Below are 20,561 nucleotides of genomic sequence, written 5' to 3'. Positions count from 1 at the left end.
TGGATAACATACACTTATCTCACACGGTACTTTTATATCACTGAAGCTAAAGCAAAACATCCTTTTCATTGGGTAAAAACGGCCTGCTTAATGTGTGTACATTGAAGTGCAATTAAAAAAAAAACATTAATTTCAGAACTTCAGAATTTTAGGTGTCAGTGTTCTCTTTTTTTCATATGGGAAAAGAAAATGCTTTTGAAAATTATTTGAGGCTTGGACAAAAATTCCGTTGCTATATTCTTAGGATCACTCGTGGAGTCTTCATGATTCGGATGACACGAGGGAAGCTTCAAATTCAACCTTTTAGAGAAGACATTCCAGCTCGCATGATCTCATCAACCAGGAGTATGTTGGTGGCAATCACAGTGCAGGAGTGGAGAAGCTGTTTCTTTACACAATAGTTATCCCATATGCCTACTTCGGCTGCTACCATTGGCTCACCTGTGTTTAAGTCCACACCCACAAGTTGACCTGATTCTGAATGTTCCGCTTGAACTTTAACTAGTGTTTCCTGAAGGTCAAAACCAGAGTTCTGAGCAAGTACCTTGGGAATAATGAGTAATGCATCAGCAAACGCTTGAACTCCCAGTTGGGCCCTGCCCTTTACACTGGGCTTGTACTTAATCAAGGCTTCTGCCATTGCCACTTCCACTGCACCTGCACCCGGAACTACACAACCATCATCAATAGCATTTTTAACAGCCCTCAAGCCATCTCTTATTGCATCTTTGATTTGAGTGAGTGTGTGCTTATTTGGTCCTTTGATCAATAACGTGACAGATCGAGGATTGTTACATTTCTCAATAAAAGTGAATTTATCTTCTCCCAATGTATATTCATAGACAAGTCCTGCATATCCCAAACAATCAGGATTTAGGTCATCAAAGGAATTTAGAGCTACTCCACCGCAAGCAAGAGTCAGCCTTTCCATATTTCTCCTTTTAGCTCTACGCAGAGCTACTATACCTTCTTTTGCAAGAGCATCTAAGGAAAAGGGGTCAATTCCCTTTTGATTAATAACAACGAATCCTTTATCTGAATCACCACAGACTTTCTTTTTCAGTTCTATTATTTTTTTAACTCTATCTTCAATGAATTTTCTTTCAGCTTTTACAAGTTTCTCTCTCTCTTCTGCACTCTTGTAAAAAAAGCCAGAATTCACTTCTGTTTTCTCATATTCCAATGACACATTGCATGTGAGGATGTATGCATCTTCTACTCTTTTTTTCATATCTGGATGCCGTGCCCCATGGTCCAAAACAAGACCTCTGATTAAGCTTGTATCAGTTTCAGATTTATGTTTCATCTCCATGATCTCAACCATGAAGAGGTCAATAGGTTCATCTTGTTTTTTAATGGCCAAAATGGAGTCCACTATGGCCTCTGTTAAGACATCAGCAAGTTCAGCATGCACTTTAGTACGTAGAGATGTTCTGGCCACATCTATAAGTGTTTCCCTGTCCATTTCTTTGCTTACTTTGACTTGTTCCAAAAACTGAAGTGCCTTTTCCTTTGCAGCTTCAAATCCTTCTGTTATTATTCTGGGATGAAGACCTTCAGAAATGTAGAGATCCGCCTGTTTCAGTAGCTCTCCAATGATTAGAACATTGGAAGTGGTACCATCACCAGTTATGTCATCTTGGGCTGTTGCTACTTTGGCTATTAAGGAGGCTGTTGGGTGTTGAATTTGCATTTCATGAAGCAGCATGTTGCCATCTTTAGTAAGCTTGATGTCTCCAGCACCAGAAACAAGCATCTTCATGGTGCCCTTAGGCCCCAAATTGGTCCTCAGCACGTCCTGCAGGCCCCGGGCCGCGCTGATGTTCACCGCCAGCGCAGCCTGGGCTCGGGCCACCTCGGCCTTGGGGTTCAGGGTCTTCACGGCCGCCATAGCTAACTAGCACAGGAAGAGGAGAAGAGCCGGCATGCGGAGGGCCCAGAGCCCACTCAGCGTGTCCAGGAGGCGTTCGCTGCCCGGGTCTTCTAGGAATGGAGTTCTGATACATGGTACCATATTAACGATCCTTGAAAATATTTTAAGTGAAATAGGCCAGATACAAAAAGGACAAATATTGTATGATTCCACTTACATGAGGTATCTAGAATAGGAAATTCATAGGGACAGAAAGTAGAATAGAGGTTACCAGTGCCCAGAGGAGGGCAGAATGGGGAGCTATTACTTAATAGAGTTTCTGTTTGGAATCATGAAAAAGTTCTGGAATTGATAGTAGTGGTGCTCACACAACACTGTGAGTGTCCTTAATGCCACTGAATTGTACACTTAGAAATAGTTAAAATGGTAAACTTTGTTAGTTATATTTTAATTAAAAAATTTACACTACAAAAAAAGGCAAATACAAAAGAATGCAGGAATGGCGAGAAGGGACAGAAAAATATAAGACAGGTTTGTCATAGGTGCCACCCCCTGCATTGTGTGCCTACCACGTGACTGGCCAAGTTCTGCTGGTGGGGCCGGGCTGCTCCGGATGTGGGTCAGGCATGCTGATCCAAGTAGCTAGGCATCTGCACAGTTAACTTTCCTGGACAGGTGGCAGTCCTGCAGTTTATGTACCCACTGGCATTTACTGCGATTGGGCCAGTGTTTCAAGTGGAGAGGTTCGTTGCTGGTGGTGCGCAGAGGCGGGTACCCAGACTGTAAGATTAGGAGAACCCCTTGAAAACTGATGCCAAGAATACCTTCAAAGAGGACTTCCCTGGGGATATTTTCAATGTGTCCACCTTTGACTTCTTCAGATCGGAAAAAAAAAACTTTGATTCTTAGAATCACTTACTTCAGCAATTCAAGGTGATATTGAATAAGTTAAGAAACAGCTAGACTTACCAGAACATTTGGAACTCAAAGAAGACAATGTCTTCCAGGTTCCTAAAAGCAAACTAATGAATGGCCACTGGGGAGAAATCATCTGTCTTATTTATTCATCCACTGCTTATAACTGTGCAACTTATTATGGTTATATTCCTAAAGCTGTGAATTGGTTTAAAGAGTATAATGTATTTACCACATTATGCTTTAAGTTAAACCCATCATGGGTCAGTACTAAAAAGAGACATCCTAAAATAAATCAAGATTTTTTTAATGTATATGTTAGTTAAAAACCCTTTCAAAGCATTCTAAAATATAGTACTAGAAAGGTCTTCAAACTGTCTTATGATGGAAATAAAATGTATACGTAACTATAAAAGGCAAGTTTTTAATTTGAGTTGAGAACTGTAAAATCCAGCATGGATGCCATTGAATAGTACGCGCTCTAAACAGAGAAGGCTTAGAAAAGCAAGTGCACCGAACAAAGGTTTCATGTTTATTACAAATGTAAGGGGAAAAATCCAGACTTTGTATTTTGTATGTATTTTGAATTAATGTTTTATTATTGACATAAAGACCTCTGACATTTCATTTTATTCAGTTCCTTCATGAGATCAAATCAGTGTACCACAGTCCATGTTGGTATAGATCTACCTCAATTCTAAATAATCTAGTTTCCCTCCTTCTTCCATGTTTTGTCCATATATATTTTTTAAAGATTTTATTTATTTGCCAGAGAGAGACAAAGCAAGAGAAGGAACACAAGCAGGGGGAGTGGGAGAGGGAGAAGCAGGCTTCCCGCGGAGCAGGGAGCCAGATGTGGGGGCTCGATCCCAGGACCCTGGGACCATGACCTGAGCCGAAGGCAGACAATTAATGACCGAGCCACCCAGGCGCCCCTCCATTTTTTTTAAGACAAAGTAAAATGACTTTTTCATTCCATAGGTCTCATTTTTGGGTTAATACTTCTCACTCCTTTGTCAAAGTACATATTCTTCAACATTTTCTTGACTTAGGTTCTTCTTTCCTTGAAATGACTGTCCATGTCAGTCATTGTCCATTTAGATTATTTTGCAACCATACTTATGAGAGATTGTTTATACCATTTCATCCTTTCACTGTATTAATGATGATGATCATGTATATCTGTACTGATTAGAAAAAAAAACTTTTGTCTTTAGGTTTCTTCGGGATTTAAATGAATAAATAGCAGTTCACTTATATATCCAACTCAAAGAACACAGAATGCTTGTTTTCTCCTTGGGAAAACTATTTAAGAGCCAATTAAATTATGAAATATTTAGAAGGTTATTTATTTTACTGTAATGACGTGTTTCTAAGCAAGTCTAAGCTGTTATAGGTGTGTATGCACTGTAATTTGATGTCATTTTAAAGAGAGCTTGTACCTTGAAAGGCATAATAAAGTTGTAGTTAAAATATCTTCATACTGATACATTTTTCTTCAACTATTTGACTTTTATTTAAAGATTTTATTTATTTATTTGAGAGACAGAGAGAGCACAAGCAGGGGGAGCAGCAGAGGCAGAGGGAGAAGCAGGCTCCCCGCTGAGTGGGGAGCCCGACATGGGGCTCTTGATCCCAGGACCCTGGGATCACGACCTGAGCTGAAGGCAGACGCTTAATGGATTAAGCCACCCAGGCGCCGCAACGATGTGATTTTTGATCACTTGAGTCTTTTTGTTTACACTGGTAGAAGTTTGAGATCACTGCATATTTAGAAGCTAAGATTACAGACTGCTTTGGGCTCCTGAAACAGTTGATTGTATCATCGTTCACCTTAGCGACAGATCTGGTGGGCATCTTGGGGCGGGGGGAAGAAATATATAGAAGATACCTTTAAAGGTGATGATATTATAAATCAGTTTCCCTAATTTGCATAAATTAATGAGCTGATTGCACTAAAGACATTTACAAAGTATACAGGAAAATATCTAAAACTGATGTTGAGGTGCCGGGACATGGATAAATGCAGCTGGGTCGTGTTTTCCTTTTTGGTGTAGGAATTAGTGGCAAACAGAATAGCTTGTGGCTTTTTCATTTCTTTTTAGTAAAATATTTAGAAATCCCAGGGCGCCTGGGTGGCTCAGTCTGTTAAGCCTCTGCCTTCAGCTCAGATCATGATGTATGGGTCCAGGGATGGAGCCCCGCACAGGGTTCCCTGCTCAGTGGAGAGCCTGCTAGACCAAAGAACCTAGACAAAAAAAAAAAAAAGAGCACTCTGTAAGATTGCATTTATTAAAATTATTTTTTAAATGAAACCGAATACACAGTGAGAGAAACAGAGCAGAAGTTGCTAGGACCGGAGAGGGAAGGGGCTGGAGGGATTACAGAGTACCCCAAGGAAGTCTTTGGAGTGATGGACAGGTTCACTATGTTGATTGTGGTGCTGGTTTCCTGGGTGCGTTCATATGTCAAAACTTACACCTGCCATATAACCCAGCCATTCCACTGAGTACCTACCCAAGGGAAGTACACAGGCCCAAATATAGTGACCAGAAGCAGGTCACTGATGATTCTTTACCAAGAATATAGTTTCTGCAGAAAACTCCATTAGGCTAATTTCTGTTTCTTGATGAGTTTTCTACACATTAAAGATGAACTACCTCCATTTTTTCCACTTCCATTTAAAATGTACTAAAATTATATTCATTGGGATCAGTTTTTTCTTTGCAAATATAAGATTTCTTATATTGGGGGTGCCAGAGTGGCTCAGTCAGTGAAACATCTGCCTTCGGCTCAGGTCATGATCTTAGAGTCCAGGGATCAAGTCCCACATCGGGCTTCCTGCTCAGTGGGGAGCCTGCTTCTCCCTCTGCCTCTGCGTCTTCTCTCTGCTCATGCTCTCTCTCTTGCTATCTCTCTCTCTCAAATAAATAAATAAATAAATAATCTTAAAAAAAGATTTCTCATGTGGATCAAATTCGCAATTAGAACTTGTGCCTATACACATCTTAGGACTGTTATTCCCGAATGCTCAGGAGTCAGGCTTTTACCACGTGCACAGGTTTAGCCACCGTCAAATCATTTTGTTATTGTTCCTAGAAATAAAAGACATTAAGAATTCTGTTTTTCTGAAAAATACTTATCATTTGCCTAAACCATCCCACAGAGAAACAGTGAGCATATCCCTCAGTTGCCTAGATGCCCCTTGGTGCTGGCTCATTGTACAGCCTGTCCAGTTTTCCCCTGTTCTTCTTGTCTCTGTGTGCAGCAGTATCTGCTCCGGGACCTGTAAGCCATTTTCAGGGTTAGAGTATCCACAGGGATATGAAGGCAGATCAGAGAGTCTCACTTCACTTGTGAACAACTTCATTCATAATTAAAAAAAAATGACAATTGGAACATCTATTCGTTTTGCAAAAATCAGTGAATTTGATAAAAACCAGTATTGGCTTCTATGTGGGGAAATGAGTACATTGAGGGAAAGCTAAAGCAGTGGGCTAGATAACCCCTCCCAGGAAGGAAATGTGGCACTATATCTCGTAAGTTCCCCTACCGCACAATGTAATTTGAGAAGGTGAGTCCCTGTGTACTAATAGGAAAATAACTCTAATTTGCTAAATGAAACAGGAAGTCAGAATAGTATGAACAGTGACTAAATAAGAAGAGTGTTATCCGTAAATCTATTCGTGGGCATGGAAAGTTTCGGAAGATACACAAGAAACCACCAATCGGATTCTCCAGGCTCTACCCAATCCATGGCCTCCCATTAGTGCTCCCTGAGCATAAGCCCTGTCTCCCCAGGAAGGAGACCCAAGTGTCAGCTACAGATGACAGGCCCAATGAGGAGAGAAGGGAAAAACTAAGGACAAGGATTTGAGCATGTGAAAGGAGAGAGTGCCAGGAGAATCCGTTCTGGATCCTGGGAAGCTCTGAGGAGGAGGGATGATCTGTAAGTGGAAAGAAACCACTGGTACTATAGCTCCTCCAAATTTGTCCCAAATCCTCCAAACCCACCCCTACTCCCTAGCCTGAGCACATCTTGCCACACCATTCCCACCTGCAAGCTCCGGGTTCAGGACTGCCCAGGAAGGGTGAGGGCAGGTCCTGAGTTGCTGCCATGGCTGTTTCTGCTCTTTGGAACATGTGGCCTATGGCTTGGGGTTTGTCTCACTCTGTGACTGACAGTGAGTTTTGTTCAGTGTTTAGAGGGTACCTGGTGTCTGACAGCAGGGTACAGAGCTTATATACCCAGTAGGGAGATTAAGAAACTGACTTTAGAAGAGACAGACAAAAGCCAACGAAAGGAATCATGGACATGCCAACTCTAATCTTAGAAATGTTGGCTCTCAGTGAAGACAGATAAAATTTGGTTTTTTTATTTTATCAAATGTTAATACACTACAGAACCATGGGCCACCCAGATCAATTTGCAAGTCCTCTTAGGTAGCGTAGGCATTCCAGGGCTCATAAGTGCACAGATGATAGACACTTGAGTGCCCCTGCGTAAGTATAAGGTTACCCAGCATCTCATCACCAGCTGGCTCTAGAGCCCACATCTATAAGCATGTATGGCATGTCACGCTCTGCTCTGAAAGCTTCACATCTGTCCTAATGTCATTGTCACACAACCCTCTGGCCATATTCCCAAGGCCACATAGCTGATGAGGGGCAAAGCAAGGGGTTTGTTTGAACCCAGACAGACTGACGAATCCTGAAAATACTCATGCCTGCTTCATCAGTCCCTGTTGCAACCCCAGCAGGAAAAGACAGGGTCCTTGGTCTTCCTCACCCAAAGTTCCTCCCTCATGCTCCTGTACCCTATGCCATCTTTCTTTGCAACCAGAACATAGGACCATCTTGCCCTTGAAACCTGTGCACACAGTGAACAGGTGAACAGGTATGAGACTGTTGCTTGTTGCAGCAACTGCCCAGCCAGGAGCCCGGGGCTTTCTTTCTGGAGCCTGCCATCTTTAATTCTCAAGTGGCTAATCCAGCATTTAGGTTTGATCTGGGCCCTGACCAGAGTGGGCAGTTGACCTGAGGCCATCGAGATCTCTTTCTCAGGAATTCACAGATGGACATAAGCAATTGTGGTTGAGGGCAGACTCCTGCCTGGGGTTGGCCATGTGGACTGAGCATCAGATGGCCACGCTACAAAACTTCAGACTGGGGTCATTCTTCCAATGCACTCAGACCCACACCCCTCCTTCTGAGTCAGCTCACCTCACAGAAGTGCTCCAGGGCCCACCTGCACTGATTTAATAAGCAGAGACTCTGAGTGTGAGATCCAGACCATACCTGGCTTGTCACCCCAGATCGCCTTGTTCCAACTTCAAAAATCAAGATTTAGGAAACCACAATTGCCACTGACATACGAGCAATTCCACCTTGTTGGAGGGTGACAGAGGGAGGACAGATATGCTGGGGGAGGGTTTGGATTGAGTCGGGGAGGGCAGGTAGGAAGAAGTCCAGAAAGAATTATATACCTATATTTATATGTATTTATTTCATCTTTGTTTTCTTGGGAGTAAAGGGCTCACTGGGTCTGTTGGGAGTGGGGTTGGATCAGGAGGCGCTGGTCAGTTCTGGGAGATCTGTGGTCTCCATTTCGTAATACCCCTTTTCATTAGAAAAGGTCTTCCCCTTCAAGATCTCTGTGATTTGCTGTAGTCGCTTGGCAACATAAAGTACTTGGGAGCTTACCGATGATAAGGGCCCTAGAAATATGGGAGATCCCGAGGCAGAGGGGGAGGCTAGCAGTGGAGAGAGAGAGGTGGAATGGCTTGAGGTCTTTAGAGCCAATTTTGGGCGGGAGACTCAGAGAACAGCCACAGGGGTCTTAGGGCTGCAGTGTGGGGTTGGATGGTGGCAGGAGGAGGGAGAGTAGCCAAGGCAGGTCCAGTGATCCCAGGTGTGGGGAACAGCGGGGGTCCAGGGGAGGAAGTTCTGGGAACTGGGGAGAGGCCACAAGAGTTTGGGGGTACCTTGGGGGCTGTCAGAGTCTAAGGTGGAGGTGGGAACCTAGAAGAATGCCATGACAATACCCTGGGGTCTTTGGGGTCAGCCACAGGTGGGGCACCTCAGTATCTGTGGGAAGAAAGGGGTTTCTAAAAATTGGGACTTGATGTGCAAGAGGCAGTGAGGTCAGTCTCTAGGTGAGGGAAGGACCCCAGCGTCTGTGCTACGGGAGGCATAGGAGCCCAGGGTCAGCCCTGGGGTCTCTCGGCTGTTGAAGCTGGGAGCAAGGATGGTCTGAGTTGGGGATGTGGGTCACACCCGTGAGACCCAGGGGACTACTAAGGCCCAAGCTTGGCCTCCTGCCTAGCCCTGGACAGAGGGAGACTGGATGGGGCTTGCTATTCAGAAGACACTCTTTCCACCCCCCGGAGGCATCCCTGACACTTACTCACACGTGGCGTTATCTTTGGCAACCACAGACACTGCCAAGGCCAGCAGAATGGCAGTTGTCAGCATCTCTACCATACTCCTGCCCCAGCCTGGCCTGGAAGCCCAGTGACCTCGCAAAGCTCTGTGGCCTCCTGACCAATCAGCATGGCTACATCCCCCCTCCCCCACCCCAATAGTCAGGCCAGGCAGGAGCCCTTAAGCTTAACCGGTTCAGGCTGAAACAAGATCCCAGGTTTCTGTACAGGCTCCTCTGCACCCCTCGGGTGATGGGGGCTCATGTGCAGCCCCCTCCCTCTGTCCCAAGGCCAGGATCTTCATTCCCAGTTACCCTTCGAAGGTTCTGTATCATCTGAGGATCCAGTTTTGTGCAGTGTCAGGGTCTGCCCCACATGCAAGCTGCAACCACAGTTCCTGTTCCAAATCATGGGTTGAGGGGTAGCTCTGTCCCTCTGTGTCAGGATGATGCAGCATGTCAATGGTCACAGGGTGTCGGGCTCACCAGATTAATCGATCCTTAACCCTGTGTAGGGCAAATTGTCTTTCCCTCTTCCAAGTACATACTGTCAGCACAGTTTTCAAAGAGCCACTTTGAATTTCTCTAATTTAGGACTACAAAGCCCACCTTTCTATTCACTGCTAGTATCACAAGGTCTGGTGTTTCCTACCTGAGTGTCTCCAGGTCTCCTCTCTGGGACCTACATGCAGGAAAGATGAGTCTCCTATACCTGAGGGTCAGGAATTCTCACCACAATCACCTGAATATCCTGAGGTTTCATTTTTTCTGATTGTCAGGCGATGGCATCTCACCGACGGGAGCATGACAAATTCTCACCTCACATACCTGCATGTTAAGAAATTTCACCTTCCTGTAGGAGTGTGAGGAGGTCACACCTCCACTTGCATGGAGGGCAATGTCCCCTTCTCTCCCTGAGTGTAAGTTCTCCAACAGACCATCTGAGCATCAAGAGGTTGTCCCTTGCCTACCTGCGTGTCAGGATACCTCATATCTTTTCCTATGTGTTAAGAGTTTTCAGATTGTCAAATGAGCTTTATTCTCCTACTAACTTCTCTAACTGAATGTCACACTTTCTCAGCTCACATAACATTTAGGAGGCCACATGCCCTTCAACTGAATATCCAGTAGGTCTTATATATCTTTATCTGAGTATCAGGAGCCATCATCTCCTAACCCTAACCCTAACCCTATCCCTAACCCTAACCATACCCCTCACCCTCACCCTCACCCTAACCCCTCACCCTAACCCAGGGCTGGTCCGCAGACAATCTGGAAGGCCAGCTCTCCAGAGGGCTGGAGCCAGAGACTCCCTGAGCCCAGAGCGAGCCCTCCCCTGCCTGCCCAGCCACTCACTCGCCCCTGAGCTTCATGATGGCCTGTTCCAGTCCCTGAAGGTGAGCTGGCCAACTAGGAGGGGAGTCCAGCTGGTGTGACAGGCCGTAGTTACAGGACAGAGTGACACCATGTGAGCTAGCAGGAGCCACACTCTAGTCTCCCTCTCGAGCCTGCTCGGGAGCAGGAGTCTGGGTGCCCTAGGGGCCGGCACACAGCAGGGTCTGCACTGACCAGGGAGCCATGGCCCCCAGGGAGAGTCCACTCTGCCCTCTCCCCGCTCCTGCCTGGCCTCACCTCTCCTCACTGTGGGGCTGCAGGACCAGGAACCAGGCCCCATTGGGCGGGCTCAGCTCCAGCTTGTAAAGATTTCGCAGCCCGTGGAGCAGCAGGATTTCCTGGGGCCGGAGGGAGGACTGGCTGTGGACCAGGACTGGGCTGGGGAGGATGCAGGGACCTGTGGAGAGTGAAGGATGGGGTAGGGGCCGAGTCCTGGGGCCACTGCTCGTGTCTAAAAAGGGCTGAAATCCCTGAATGCCCACGGGGTCCCTCATTATTGTAACAACCCCCTTCACACTCGGGCATCCTGCTGGAGGGCCCCTCTTCCCCGGCCTCCTTCCTGCCCCTCTGGCTCCAGCCGGGGCTGCCTCTAGGGACAGGCTGGACCTCTGTCCCGGCTCCTGCCAGGAAAACAAGGCAGAAGGAGGGGAGGAGAAGGGGAAGGGGCAGACTGATCTTCTCCCTGTCCTGAGTTGGCCTCCACTGATGCCTCCTGGTCCACTGGCCCAGGCCTGCACTTAGCTGGACCCTGAGAGGGAGTCTGCATTCCAGCAGACTGGAATGCATTCCAGCTGGGTGGGGGATATTGAATGACCTGTGCATCCCCAGATGTCCTACCCACCTGGCCTTTCACCCTAAGGCCTGCCGCCCAGGGTAGGTGTGGTTGTGGGGCCCAGTGGACTTTGGGGCCACAGAGCAGTTGGCGGTGGTGAGGGAATGTGGGGGATCCGTCAGGTGCAGAGCCATGGGGCTCGTGTACATCCACCGCAGGGCTGGGTCACTGTACAGATGCTGTGTGCAGGTCCTCTTTGCATACCTGGCCATGACACACCTGGTTGGCCCTCTCGGTAGGGAGGCCTGTGTGCCTGGTGCACCTGTCCCCCACCTACCCCTGGAGGAGCGGCCACGTTCAAGCGTTTCCACGTCCAACCCTCAGGGACAATCGGGAACATGGGTCAAGAGAGGCAGGCACTGGCCCAAGACAAATGAGGGGTGCAGAGCCCAAGGAGCAGGGCTGCTCTCCAGTCCTAGGCCAGCCCCAACCCTCCCATGAGGGTCGCTTTGGGGGTGAGAGCCCCTCAGATCCTCAGGGATAGCTACCCACCATGTCCCATGTGGGGACATGACCTTGGCATCCCCAGGCATGTAGAGGCATGCGCACCTGCAAACCCACCCACACGCACCACTCTGACTGCCCAGCTGGGGGTCAGAAGGGGAGGACACCCTGGGAGCGAGGTGGGGGACAAGGGGGAAAGAAGAAAGAGGTTGGAGACAGCTGGGCCATGGGGCAGGGCATCAGGACTCCTGGCAAGGACCCAGATCCAGAGCATGGGGAGGGGAGACGGGCCAGGCTGATGGTCAGAGGTCCCCAAGGGGCCCAGGGGGTTGCCAGGGCTCTGGGAGAGGACAGGGTCTGGGTTCCGGTGTCCACCACCACCCTGGGCACTTGGGAGTAGGAAGAGATACCCACCCCCAAGTCCAGAGGGGCCACAGCCCAAAGGCTTCAGCTTACTCTTCTGTCACTTGGGCTGCAGAGATGCAGTGTCCCAAGGGTCCCACAGGCTTGTAGAAAAAGCCTGTTGGCCTTGGATCTCCATCCCTGACCCACTGTGCTCCCAGTGCTGGGAAAATGCTTTCTACCCCCTGGAGGTCCTTCTCAGCAGAGGACACACTGGGGCTTGGGGGGCTGAGGACCTGGCTACGCAGAACGTGGCAGAGCACAGGGCCACCAGTCTGGAGACCAAGGTCAGGGCCCCCCTTGTTGCAGCCTCAGGGTCCCCATGTGGAAAAGGATCCAGAATCACTGCTCCGGTCAGGTTGAGGAGGCCTTAGGAAGGACTGGAGCACCGGGACCGGAGAGGGAAACGGGGACAAGGGAGGCTTCTGAGGGTTCTCACATCGCCCTTGGAACCCACAGATCCTGCTCCTGTGAGAGACACAGACACAGAGACAGAGAAGGAGACAGAGAATGAACACAGGACAGAGGGAACCAGGAGAAGTCACAGACTTTCCTCCACCAGCTTGGAAATGACATCCCGGCATTTTGTGCCATTCCATTCCTGAAAACGCCGTCACACAGGCCATCCACCCTGGAGGGGAGGGGATTCCACAGGGATGTGTGACCAGGATTCAGGGGTATTAGGGGCCACTGTGGGGACTGCCCAGCACACGGGCACAGACGAGGCCCTGGGACCCGAGCCTAACCCTAATGGGAGCCTCTAGAAGTCTGTGTTGGGAGAGGACAAGGTCAGAATCAGTTCATTACTACCTTCCCACGGGGGCTGGGACACAAGCGGGGGGGGGGGGTGGCTTTGCCTGGACCCCAGAGCAGGCCCAAGCCCCTCTGAGCTGTGTTCCATGCCAAGCCCAGCTCCTGGCTCATCCTTGCTTTGCGAAGTATGCACCAGCCTCCTGTGATAGCAGGTACGGAACATGTGTAGACGTCCTACCCTTGATGGTGTAACTAGAAGTAGAAGCCAGAATACCCCGATGTGCACATGGGGAGCTTTGGGAGGCCCTGAGAGGCACAGGGTCTGTCCAGGGTCACAGCTCTGGGCACGCGGAGGAGCCAGGTCTGAACCCAGCTCTGTGCCCTCACAGTGGGGACACCAGATGCACCCAGGCCTCCCGGGGGCTGTGGGTGGGCTGTGTGGGTGTAAATGTACGGATGGGGCATGGGGGAGGGTGAGCACTGAGCAGCCGGGGAGGGGGGCGTTAGGGGGGCTCTTGTGTGAGGTGGACGTTGGGTAAGGGGATCCAAGGCAGTGGTGACTTCATTTCCCTGACAACAGAGCCCAACAGAATTTGGAACCCCGGTAACCAGGCACCCACATTCCACAGACAGCCCTCTGCCCGGCTCATTTCGTTGGAGATCCTCAAACCAAGATGTTCGCATGTTGCCTTCCGAGGTCTGGAGGCTGCAGGCTGAAGATAGTGCGCCCTGTAGACGCTGTCCCCCGCTGGGGATTTCATGTCAGGGCTCCCCACCGCCGCTGGCCATTTGGCCGGAAGGACAGAAAGGTGACACCAGGAGGCCCAGAGCCGGCCACCCAGCCCCACTTAGTCTGATGACCTGTGTAGCACCAGGTGCCCTCCCTTGTGTGTGTGTGTGTGTGTGTGTGTGTGTGTGTGTGTGCGCGCGCACGTGTGGATGGGGTGTGTGTGTGTGTGTCTGCCTGTGTGTGCATGTGTCTGTGTGTGGGTGCACGTGTGTGGATGGGTGTGTGTGCGCGCGTGTATGTGTGTGTAAAGAGGGGTCATGCAGGGTGGGGCCACCCTAGGCAGGAGTATGCTGATGAGGGGTCAGATACCCAGTGGGCAGGTCATGTTCAAGGTCAAGGCTGGCTGCGTGGGATGGGGTGTGCGGGCGCTGCCCCTTCTGCCCGAGGTTTATCCCGATAGCCCTGCAGGGATGGGTTACTGCATCCCGGGTGCAGGGCTGTGCACGCACAGGTCTGTGTCTGATCTGGGAGCAGCAGGGGGACTGGGCAGGAGGACAGTGCAGATGGCCGGGCAGGGCTGTGACGCCTCGGGGCCGGCTACCGGTCCCTGTCTTTGCAGAAGGCCACGGAGGACATGGAGAGGCAGCTGGCAGACATGCCCTCCTCCCTGACAGAGGGGTTGACCCCACAGGCATCCCGAGAAACAGGTGCTGGGGATTGCCGGGCAAGACCTCTGACACCACGCGGACCACTGTCCGGTGGTCCAGGAGCCGGAGCCCACGGAGGCCGAGGCCGAGGGTGAGAAGGCTGGGGCTGGGTGTTTGTGGTGTGTGGGGACAGGTCGCTGCTGGCCCCACAGGGAGGAGCCCCCAGAGCCTGGTGTGGGGCCAGGAGCAACGACTGGGCACAGAGCACACAGCGGGTGGACTGCAGTTGGGGAGACGTCCCCATGAGGGTTCTTTCCCGGCTGTGGCTTCTCTGGGAGGCCCTGGGCTGGGCTCTGTCTCTGCAAAGGCCCACAGAGAGCAGGAATGTGGGTGAGCTTTTCTCCTCTCACAGTTGCTCCACCACCTGAGGAGCTAGAGCCAGATCTGGTGGGAGGGCTGGTGACTGCAGTGACTTCAGGAGGAGACCAGGAGCCGGCAGGTGACCCGGCACCTGCCCACGGAGAGCCTGGCGCTGTCCAGGAAGAACTGGCACCTGCTCCTGCGCCAGCCCCTGCCCTGCTACAGTTCCTGCCACTCCCCCTTCCCCCACCCCACCCCAGCCCCTGCCTTGGACCCAGATCCTGACGCGGCTCTTGCCCCTTCCCTTACCCGTGCCTCTGCCTTTGCCCCAGCCCCTGCCCCTGCCTGTGCTCTTGTTCCTGCCCCTGCCCCTGCCCCTGTTCCTGCTCCTGTCCCTGCCAGAGCCACTGCCCCTGACCCAGATCCTACCCTTGCTCCTGCCCCTGTCCATACTCCTTCCAGAGCCACTGCCCCTTCCCCTGCCCCTGCCAGGGGTCCCGTTCCTGCCCCTGACCCAGATCCTGTCCCTGCTCCTGCCCTAGATCCTGCACCTGCCACTGCTGCTGACCCTGTCCCTCCCCTTGCCCCTGCCCCTGCTCTTACCTCTGTCCCTGCCCCTGTCCCTGCCCCTATCCTGAGCCCTTCCCCTACTCCTGCTCCTGCAGGGCTCCCAGTCCTGTCCCTGCTCCTGCCCTAGATCCTGCACCTGCCACTGCTGCTGACCCTGTCCCTCCCCTTGCCCCTGCCCCTGCCCTTACCTCTGTCCCTGCCCCTATCCTGAGCCCTGCCCCTACTCCTGCTCCTGCAGGGCTCCCAAAGCCACATCCGGAGCCCACAGCCCTGCAAGGAGAGCTCCTTGTACAATTACCCTTAGTTCCATCGCCGGAACCCGAGACCCCGCCCGATTGTTTCATCCCCTCCCCCTGTGTTCTTTCTCTCTGGTACATATTAACTGTTATTTCATCCTTCCATGTCCTATATACTGTTTATTATTTGTTTTAAATAAAATTACTTGTTCTCAATTGAACACATCATGAGCATTAAGTACATGCCCAACGCTGTGCCACCACACCCCAGAACATTGCCGCAGAATATCTCATTCCCCAAAGGAGTCCCCGAACCAGAAGCCCTCCCTGCCCATTTCTCCTCCAGCCCAGACCCCGGCAACACCTAAGGTGCTTTCTCTCTCTGTTCCTTTACCTATTCCTGATGTTTCTGTAATTGGAATCACACAATAGGGGCCTTTGTGTCTGCCCCCCTATTTTCAAAGGGGACTCTCCTTTCCTTCTGTGTTTATTTGTCATAAAATTTCCCTTCTTTGATATTGAAATCCCTGATGGATTACACATCAGATGTAATCATAGAGGCAACTTTAGGATTTATGGGGACAATCTTGGGGCCGAGACCCCTGGTCCTGCTGGGACGCCACAGCCTGACCCCAGACAGGACAGGGCTGGTTCCTCCTGAGACCCACACAGAAACCAGGGAAATGCAGAAAGCTGGAAGACACACCACAAAGGGCAAAAGCATTGCTCACAACCCAAGGCCACAGAAAAGTTTCACCTGACTCTGGTCCAAACCACGCTCCCAGTCACTGGGTTCCACAGGGACGGAGACCAAACACATGCAAGTCCAAGGCGGAAGGATAGGCACGCAGGGAATATGGGTCAGAGATGCGGGAGCTCCTGGGGAAGGGCTCCGGCAAAGGAAACACTTTGGAGGCAGCGCTGGTCACCCTCAGAGTGGCAGGTGTCTGGTCTGGGGACCAGCAGCCCTGGGGAGAACCTGAGGAAGTAGAGGTCCCCTGGAGAGAATGGTGACAGGCACCTCTGTCTGGGAGAACAGTGAGCAGCACCCATCCCAGGCCACAGGTGGACCCATCCTCAGCCTCGGACTCAGCCCCGGAAACTCTGGCTCGGTTTTTCACACACCTATTGTCAGGAGTGTTCATCACAGCGGTGCTGGAGAGAGCAGGGAATGGAACAGCACTAATGCCCAAGGAGATGGATGGGATCCACGGTCCCAGTCCTCATGATAGAATGCCCTGCAGCTACTGTCCCGGTGTCATCCGGGGCACAGGATCCGGGAAGCCCCTCCTGAGACCCAACCATCCTGCCACCCTGCCCCTGGGAACATTGGGAATTGTTTGAGGAGGAGGGGGAGAGGATCCAGGATGACAGCGGGTCCAAGGAGAAGGAAGGTCAGCACTGGGAGGACAGATGGACGTGCCCTGAGCCACCATCCAGGGCCCAGGCTGTGATGCCCTTGGACTTCACCCCAAATAAGGACTCCTGATTTATGGACCCAGCTTCTGTGGTTTTACTCCCTCCCTCATTCATTCTCTCCCTCATTAATTCCCCACCTCCAACCCTCCCTCCCCCTCCCTCCCTCCCTCCCTCCAACCCTCCCTCCTTCCTCCCTCATTCAGCAGAGGATCTGGGGTCCCTGCTGTGTACTGAGCACTGGGGCTTCATCAGTGAGCACCCCCCAAACCACATGGTCACGTCCACTGTGGGAAGTGACAGGGGCAGTCCTCAGGGCTAGCACTGGTGATGAGCACCAGGAATCTGCTCCTGAAAACACCGGCCAGTTGCACAAAGAATGGAGAGACCCATGCTTAGCACTTCCTCTAGAAAAATCTAGTCCTGAAAAGTGATGAAAAGTAAGTATATCCTAGACTTCATGCAATGTGAGTTCTACTGGCAGGTACGTAATGATTCCTAGAACCAACAAAGAGTAAATCATCCAGTGTCGACTGGGGTGTTGTGACCCAGCTTTTCGGACCAAATGAGAGCGTTTCAGCCAACATCTCCAGGGCCTCTGAGTTTTCCCAAGGGGCTCTGCGATTCTCTGATCCTTCCATCAACCTCCTTGGGAAGCTCTGTCCTGTCGTCTTCCTTGTCTCCTGCCTCTTCTGGGACCCTTCCATGACCTCCCCGCCAGGGCCACCCCCTCCAGGACTCTCTGTGCTCCCTGGCCTGACGCCCACATCCCACGCTGGGTCCTGTGAGCCCGGTGCTTTTCGCAAGGACTGTGTGCTCCTTCTGGGGTCACTAGCCATCTCCCTTGCAGTGGCCTGCCTCTTCCTGCACTGGGTCTCCTCTGAGCAGTCTGTGAGGCCGGACTGTGCCCATGTCACGGGCATGGAAGCGAGAGTCCAGAAGGTCCAGACAACCTGCTCCCAGTCCCAGCGTGTGGAGCCTAGGTCAAGGATGGTCCGCGAGCAGAGGAAGACTTGGGCCCAGGGAGACTGAGGGAGGATGTGGCACAGTGAGCCTGCAGGAGGAGAGGGAGCACTGTGGGGACCTGGCGCTCAGACCTGCTGGGAGACCACCCACACCAGCTCTGTCCCCAGGGCTGGAGGTCGTCAGGGTAGCCACCCTCCGAGGCTGCAGGCTGACAGTGACTGGTAGGAGAGGAGGCGCACCTGGTGCAGGAGAGAACCCTCAGGCAGAGAGGAGGGGGCAGGTGTTCCCCCAGCAGCTGGAGGAACTCGGGGTAGCCACCCTCCCAGGCTGCAGGATGGCAGGGGAGGAGGCACCTGGTGCAGGAGAGAGCCCTCAGGCAGAGAGGAGGGGGCAGGCTCTCCCCCAGCATCAGGTGCACTGGGGCAGGCTGAAGGGGCCTCCGTGGACAGTGGTACCTGCACCTGGGTTCTCCACACAGACCCCCTCCTCGGGCTCAGCACAAGCTTGTCTGGATGGCCTTTGTCCCCCAAATACAAAGTCTGGCCCAGAACCCATCTCAAGCCCCGACTCCCAATCCTTTGACCTCAGCTCAAGTGACAAGAAATGGCCAAAGTTTAGGTGGGGTTGGGTGCACAGGGACATTTGCTTTTCTGGCCCATGCTGTAACATTGCTGGCATTTAAAGATCTCAGGGCTTTGATTCAAAAACGTTAGGATGCCGGGGACCCCAGTCGGCTTTCTGGAAACCTGCCTCTGGGCCTTGCAGCCCTCCCATCCCACCAGTTCTGCTCAGAATCCCTCCAGGTCACAGACCCACAGTCTTGGCTCCTCAGATGGCCCGGACAATGCACCTTCAAAAAGCGATCCTGGTGGGGGAACAGGACACACTGCGGATTCCAGCAAATCCACCTCCCAGAAACTGCGGGTACTGCTGGACGAGCTTCTGAAAACAGCCATGTCAGGGTTCCAGGAAGATACCAGAGGCACAGGAGTAACTGAGGAGCACCTGAAGGTCAGGTGGGGCAGTCAGAGCTTCCAGACCCTTCTTCCCTAAAACTCCTCATTCCTCAGCCTTTCCTCTGGTGATTCTGCTTGGTTTCTATTTGCCCCAACTGTTATCCATTGCCTTAGGCAGCAGAGACTCACGTATGCCTTTAAATGATTTGGACATTGAATGTCCTCCAGTAGCCACTTCACTGCTGGGAGAGTTGGTAGCAAGCAAGAAGTCCCAGAGGACTCTAAGGGTCTGGACTTGGTGTTTCCCTCTCCTGAGATGGGGACACCTGTGGGAGGTGCAGGTGGTCAGCTGGGGGAGGGGGGCAGGCACCTGACGTGGACAGATGGGGGTAGGGGAGGCCCGAGGTCCCCGGGCTATGTGCCTGGCATCCGGACTGAACAGGTCTTCAAAGCTGCAGACTGGCTGGGATCATCTTCAGGCTGAGGAGGAAGGTGAGGGGAGCAGAGGGGACTGAGGAGGTTCGGCTCAGACAGGAAGGGGCTGAGCCACACTTTTATGGGGAAAGTGGGTCAGGTTCAGGCTCACAGGGACAGACCTTGAGGCCATTATGCCATGTGAAATAAGCCAGTCCCTAAAGGACCGACACTGGAGGACCCCACTTGTGAGGGATGGAGAGCACTCCCATTCACAGAGGTGGAAGGAGCTGCTGGGTGCCGGGGCTGGGGAACGGAAATGGGGGGTTAGGGTCTCGTGGGTAGAGGTTCAGTTTGGGATGATGAAAACATTGTGGCAATGGACGGAAGTAGCCGGTGCAGAACAGGGAATATACTTATTGCCACCGAAACGCGCTTCATGGTATCAGCTGTATGTCCATTATACCACAGTACAAAAGAAGTGAGTCAGGAAGTCGGGGCCGTCGTGAGTCCCTGGAGGGCCCAGGAGCAGGGAGCCTGTATCTTAGTTCTCGCTCTCACGCTCTGCCCCTTGTCGGGTGACTGAGCTCAGTAAGCGCTTGCTAAGACACAGTGCAGGCAGCTGGTCCAGAGAAAGTGCACAAGTGCAAACCCACTGGTGGGCACTGAGGAATCCCAAGGGGACGCGCATCCAGACAGAGCGAGTACCCACCCTTCACAAACACCAGCACAGAAATAGCCATTTAAAACCAAGGCAGGAACCTTATATAGGCCAGAGGGCTCCACGCTCCTGGAGGCCGAGCTAGTGGCCACGGCCAAGGCCTCTGGTGCTGAGGGCCCTGGGGGTGTGGGAGGTGGCTCAGCCCACCCCTGACCCTGAAGCCCCATGGCCACGGTGAGGAGTAAGGACTGGGAGGGAAGACCCGGCCAGCACCCGTTCTGGCTCCATGGCTGCGACAGGGCTGCTCCCAGCCCCAACAGGCGATGTCTGTTTAGAACCATGGAGAAAACCTTTTCCCTCAAATGTTCTTTTTAAGATGGCTGCTCAGCATTGACACAGAAAAACATCCGACAAAACTGGAGCCGTTCACAGCTGCAAAGGACCTGGAAATGATCAAAATGTAGTGACCACAAAGAGAGGAACTTGTGCCCCCAGGCAGGCCCCCTGTACGCAGGAGTGGTTGGGGTGCTGGCGTGCCCGTGCAAGCAGTGCTGGGTTCCACTGTTTCCC

General features: G+C 51.8%; 1 protein-coding gene across 1 annotated transcript; it reads right to left on the bottom strand.

The window, feature by feature from the left end:
• Positions 1 to 823: 823 nt before the first annotated feature.
• Positions 824 to 1,979, bottom strand: LOC113909557 (T-complex protein 1 subunit zeta-like). Its single transcript, XM_035727956.1, has 2 exons — positions 1,007 to 1,979; positions 824 to 923 (listed from the first exon to the last, which is right to left on the bottom strand). The coding sequence occupies exons 1-2, from the start codon at positions 1,889 to 1,891 to the stop codon at positions 882 to 884; spliced, it is 927 nt and encodes a 308-aa protein (XP_035583849.1). The 5' UTR covers positions 1,892 to 1,979; the 3' UTR covers positions 824 to 881.
• Positions 1,980 to 20,561: the final 18,582 nt, after the last annotated feature.

This window comes from Zalophus californianus, chromosome 6 (assembly GCF_009762305.2).
Source record: "Zalophus californianus isolate mZalCal1 chromosome 6, mZalCal1.pri.v2, whole genome shotgun sequence".
Classification (NCBI taxonomy): domain Eukaryota; kingdom Metazoa; phylum Chordata; class Mammalia; order Carnivora; family Otariidae; genus Zalophus; species Zalophus californianus.
The sequence above is the reverse complement of the archived record's forward strand: the minus strand, read 5'-3'. Positions and strand labels throughout refer to the sequence as shown.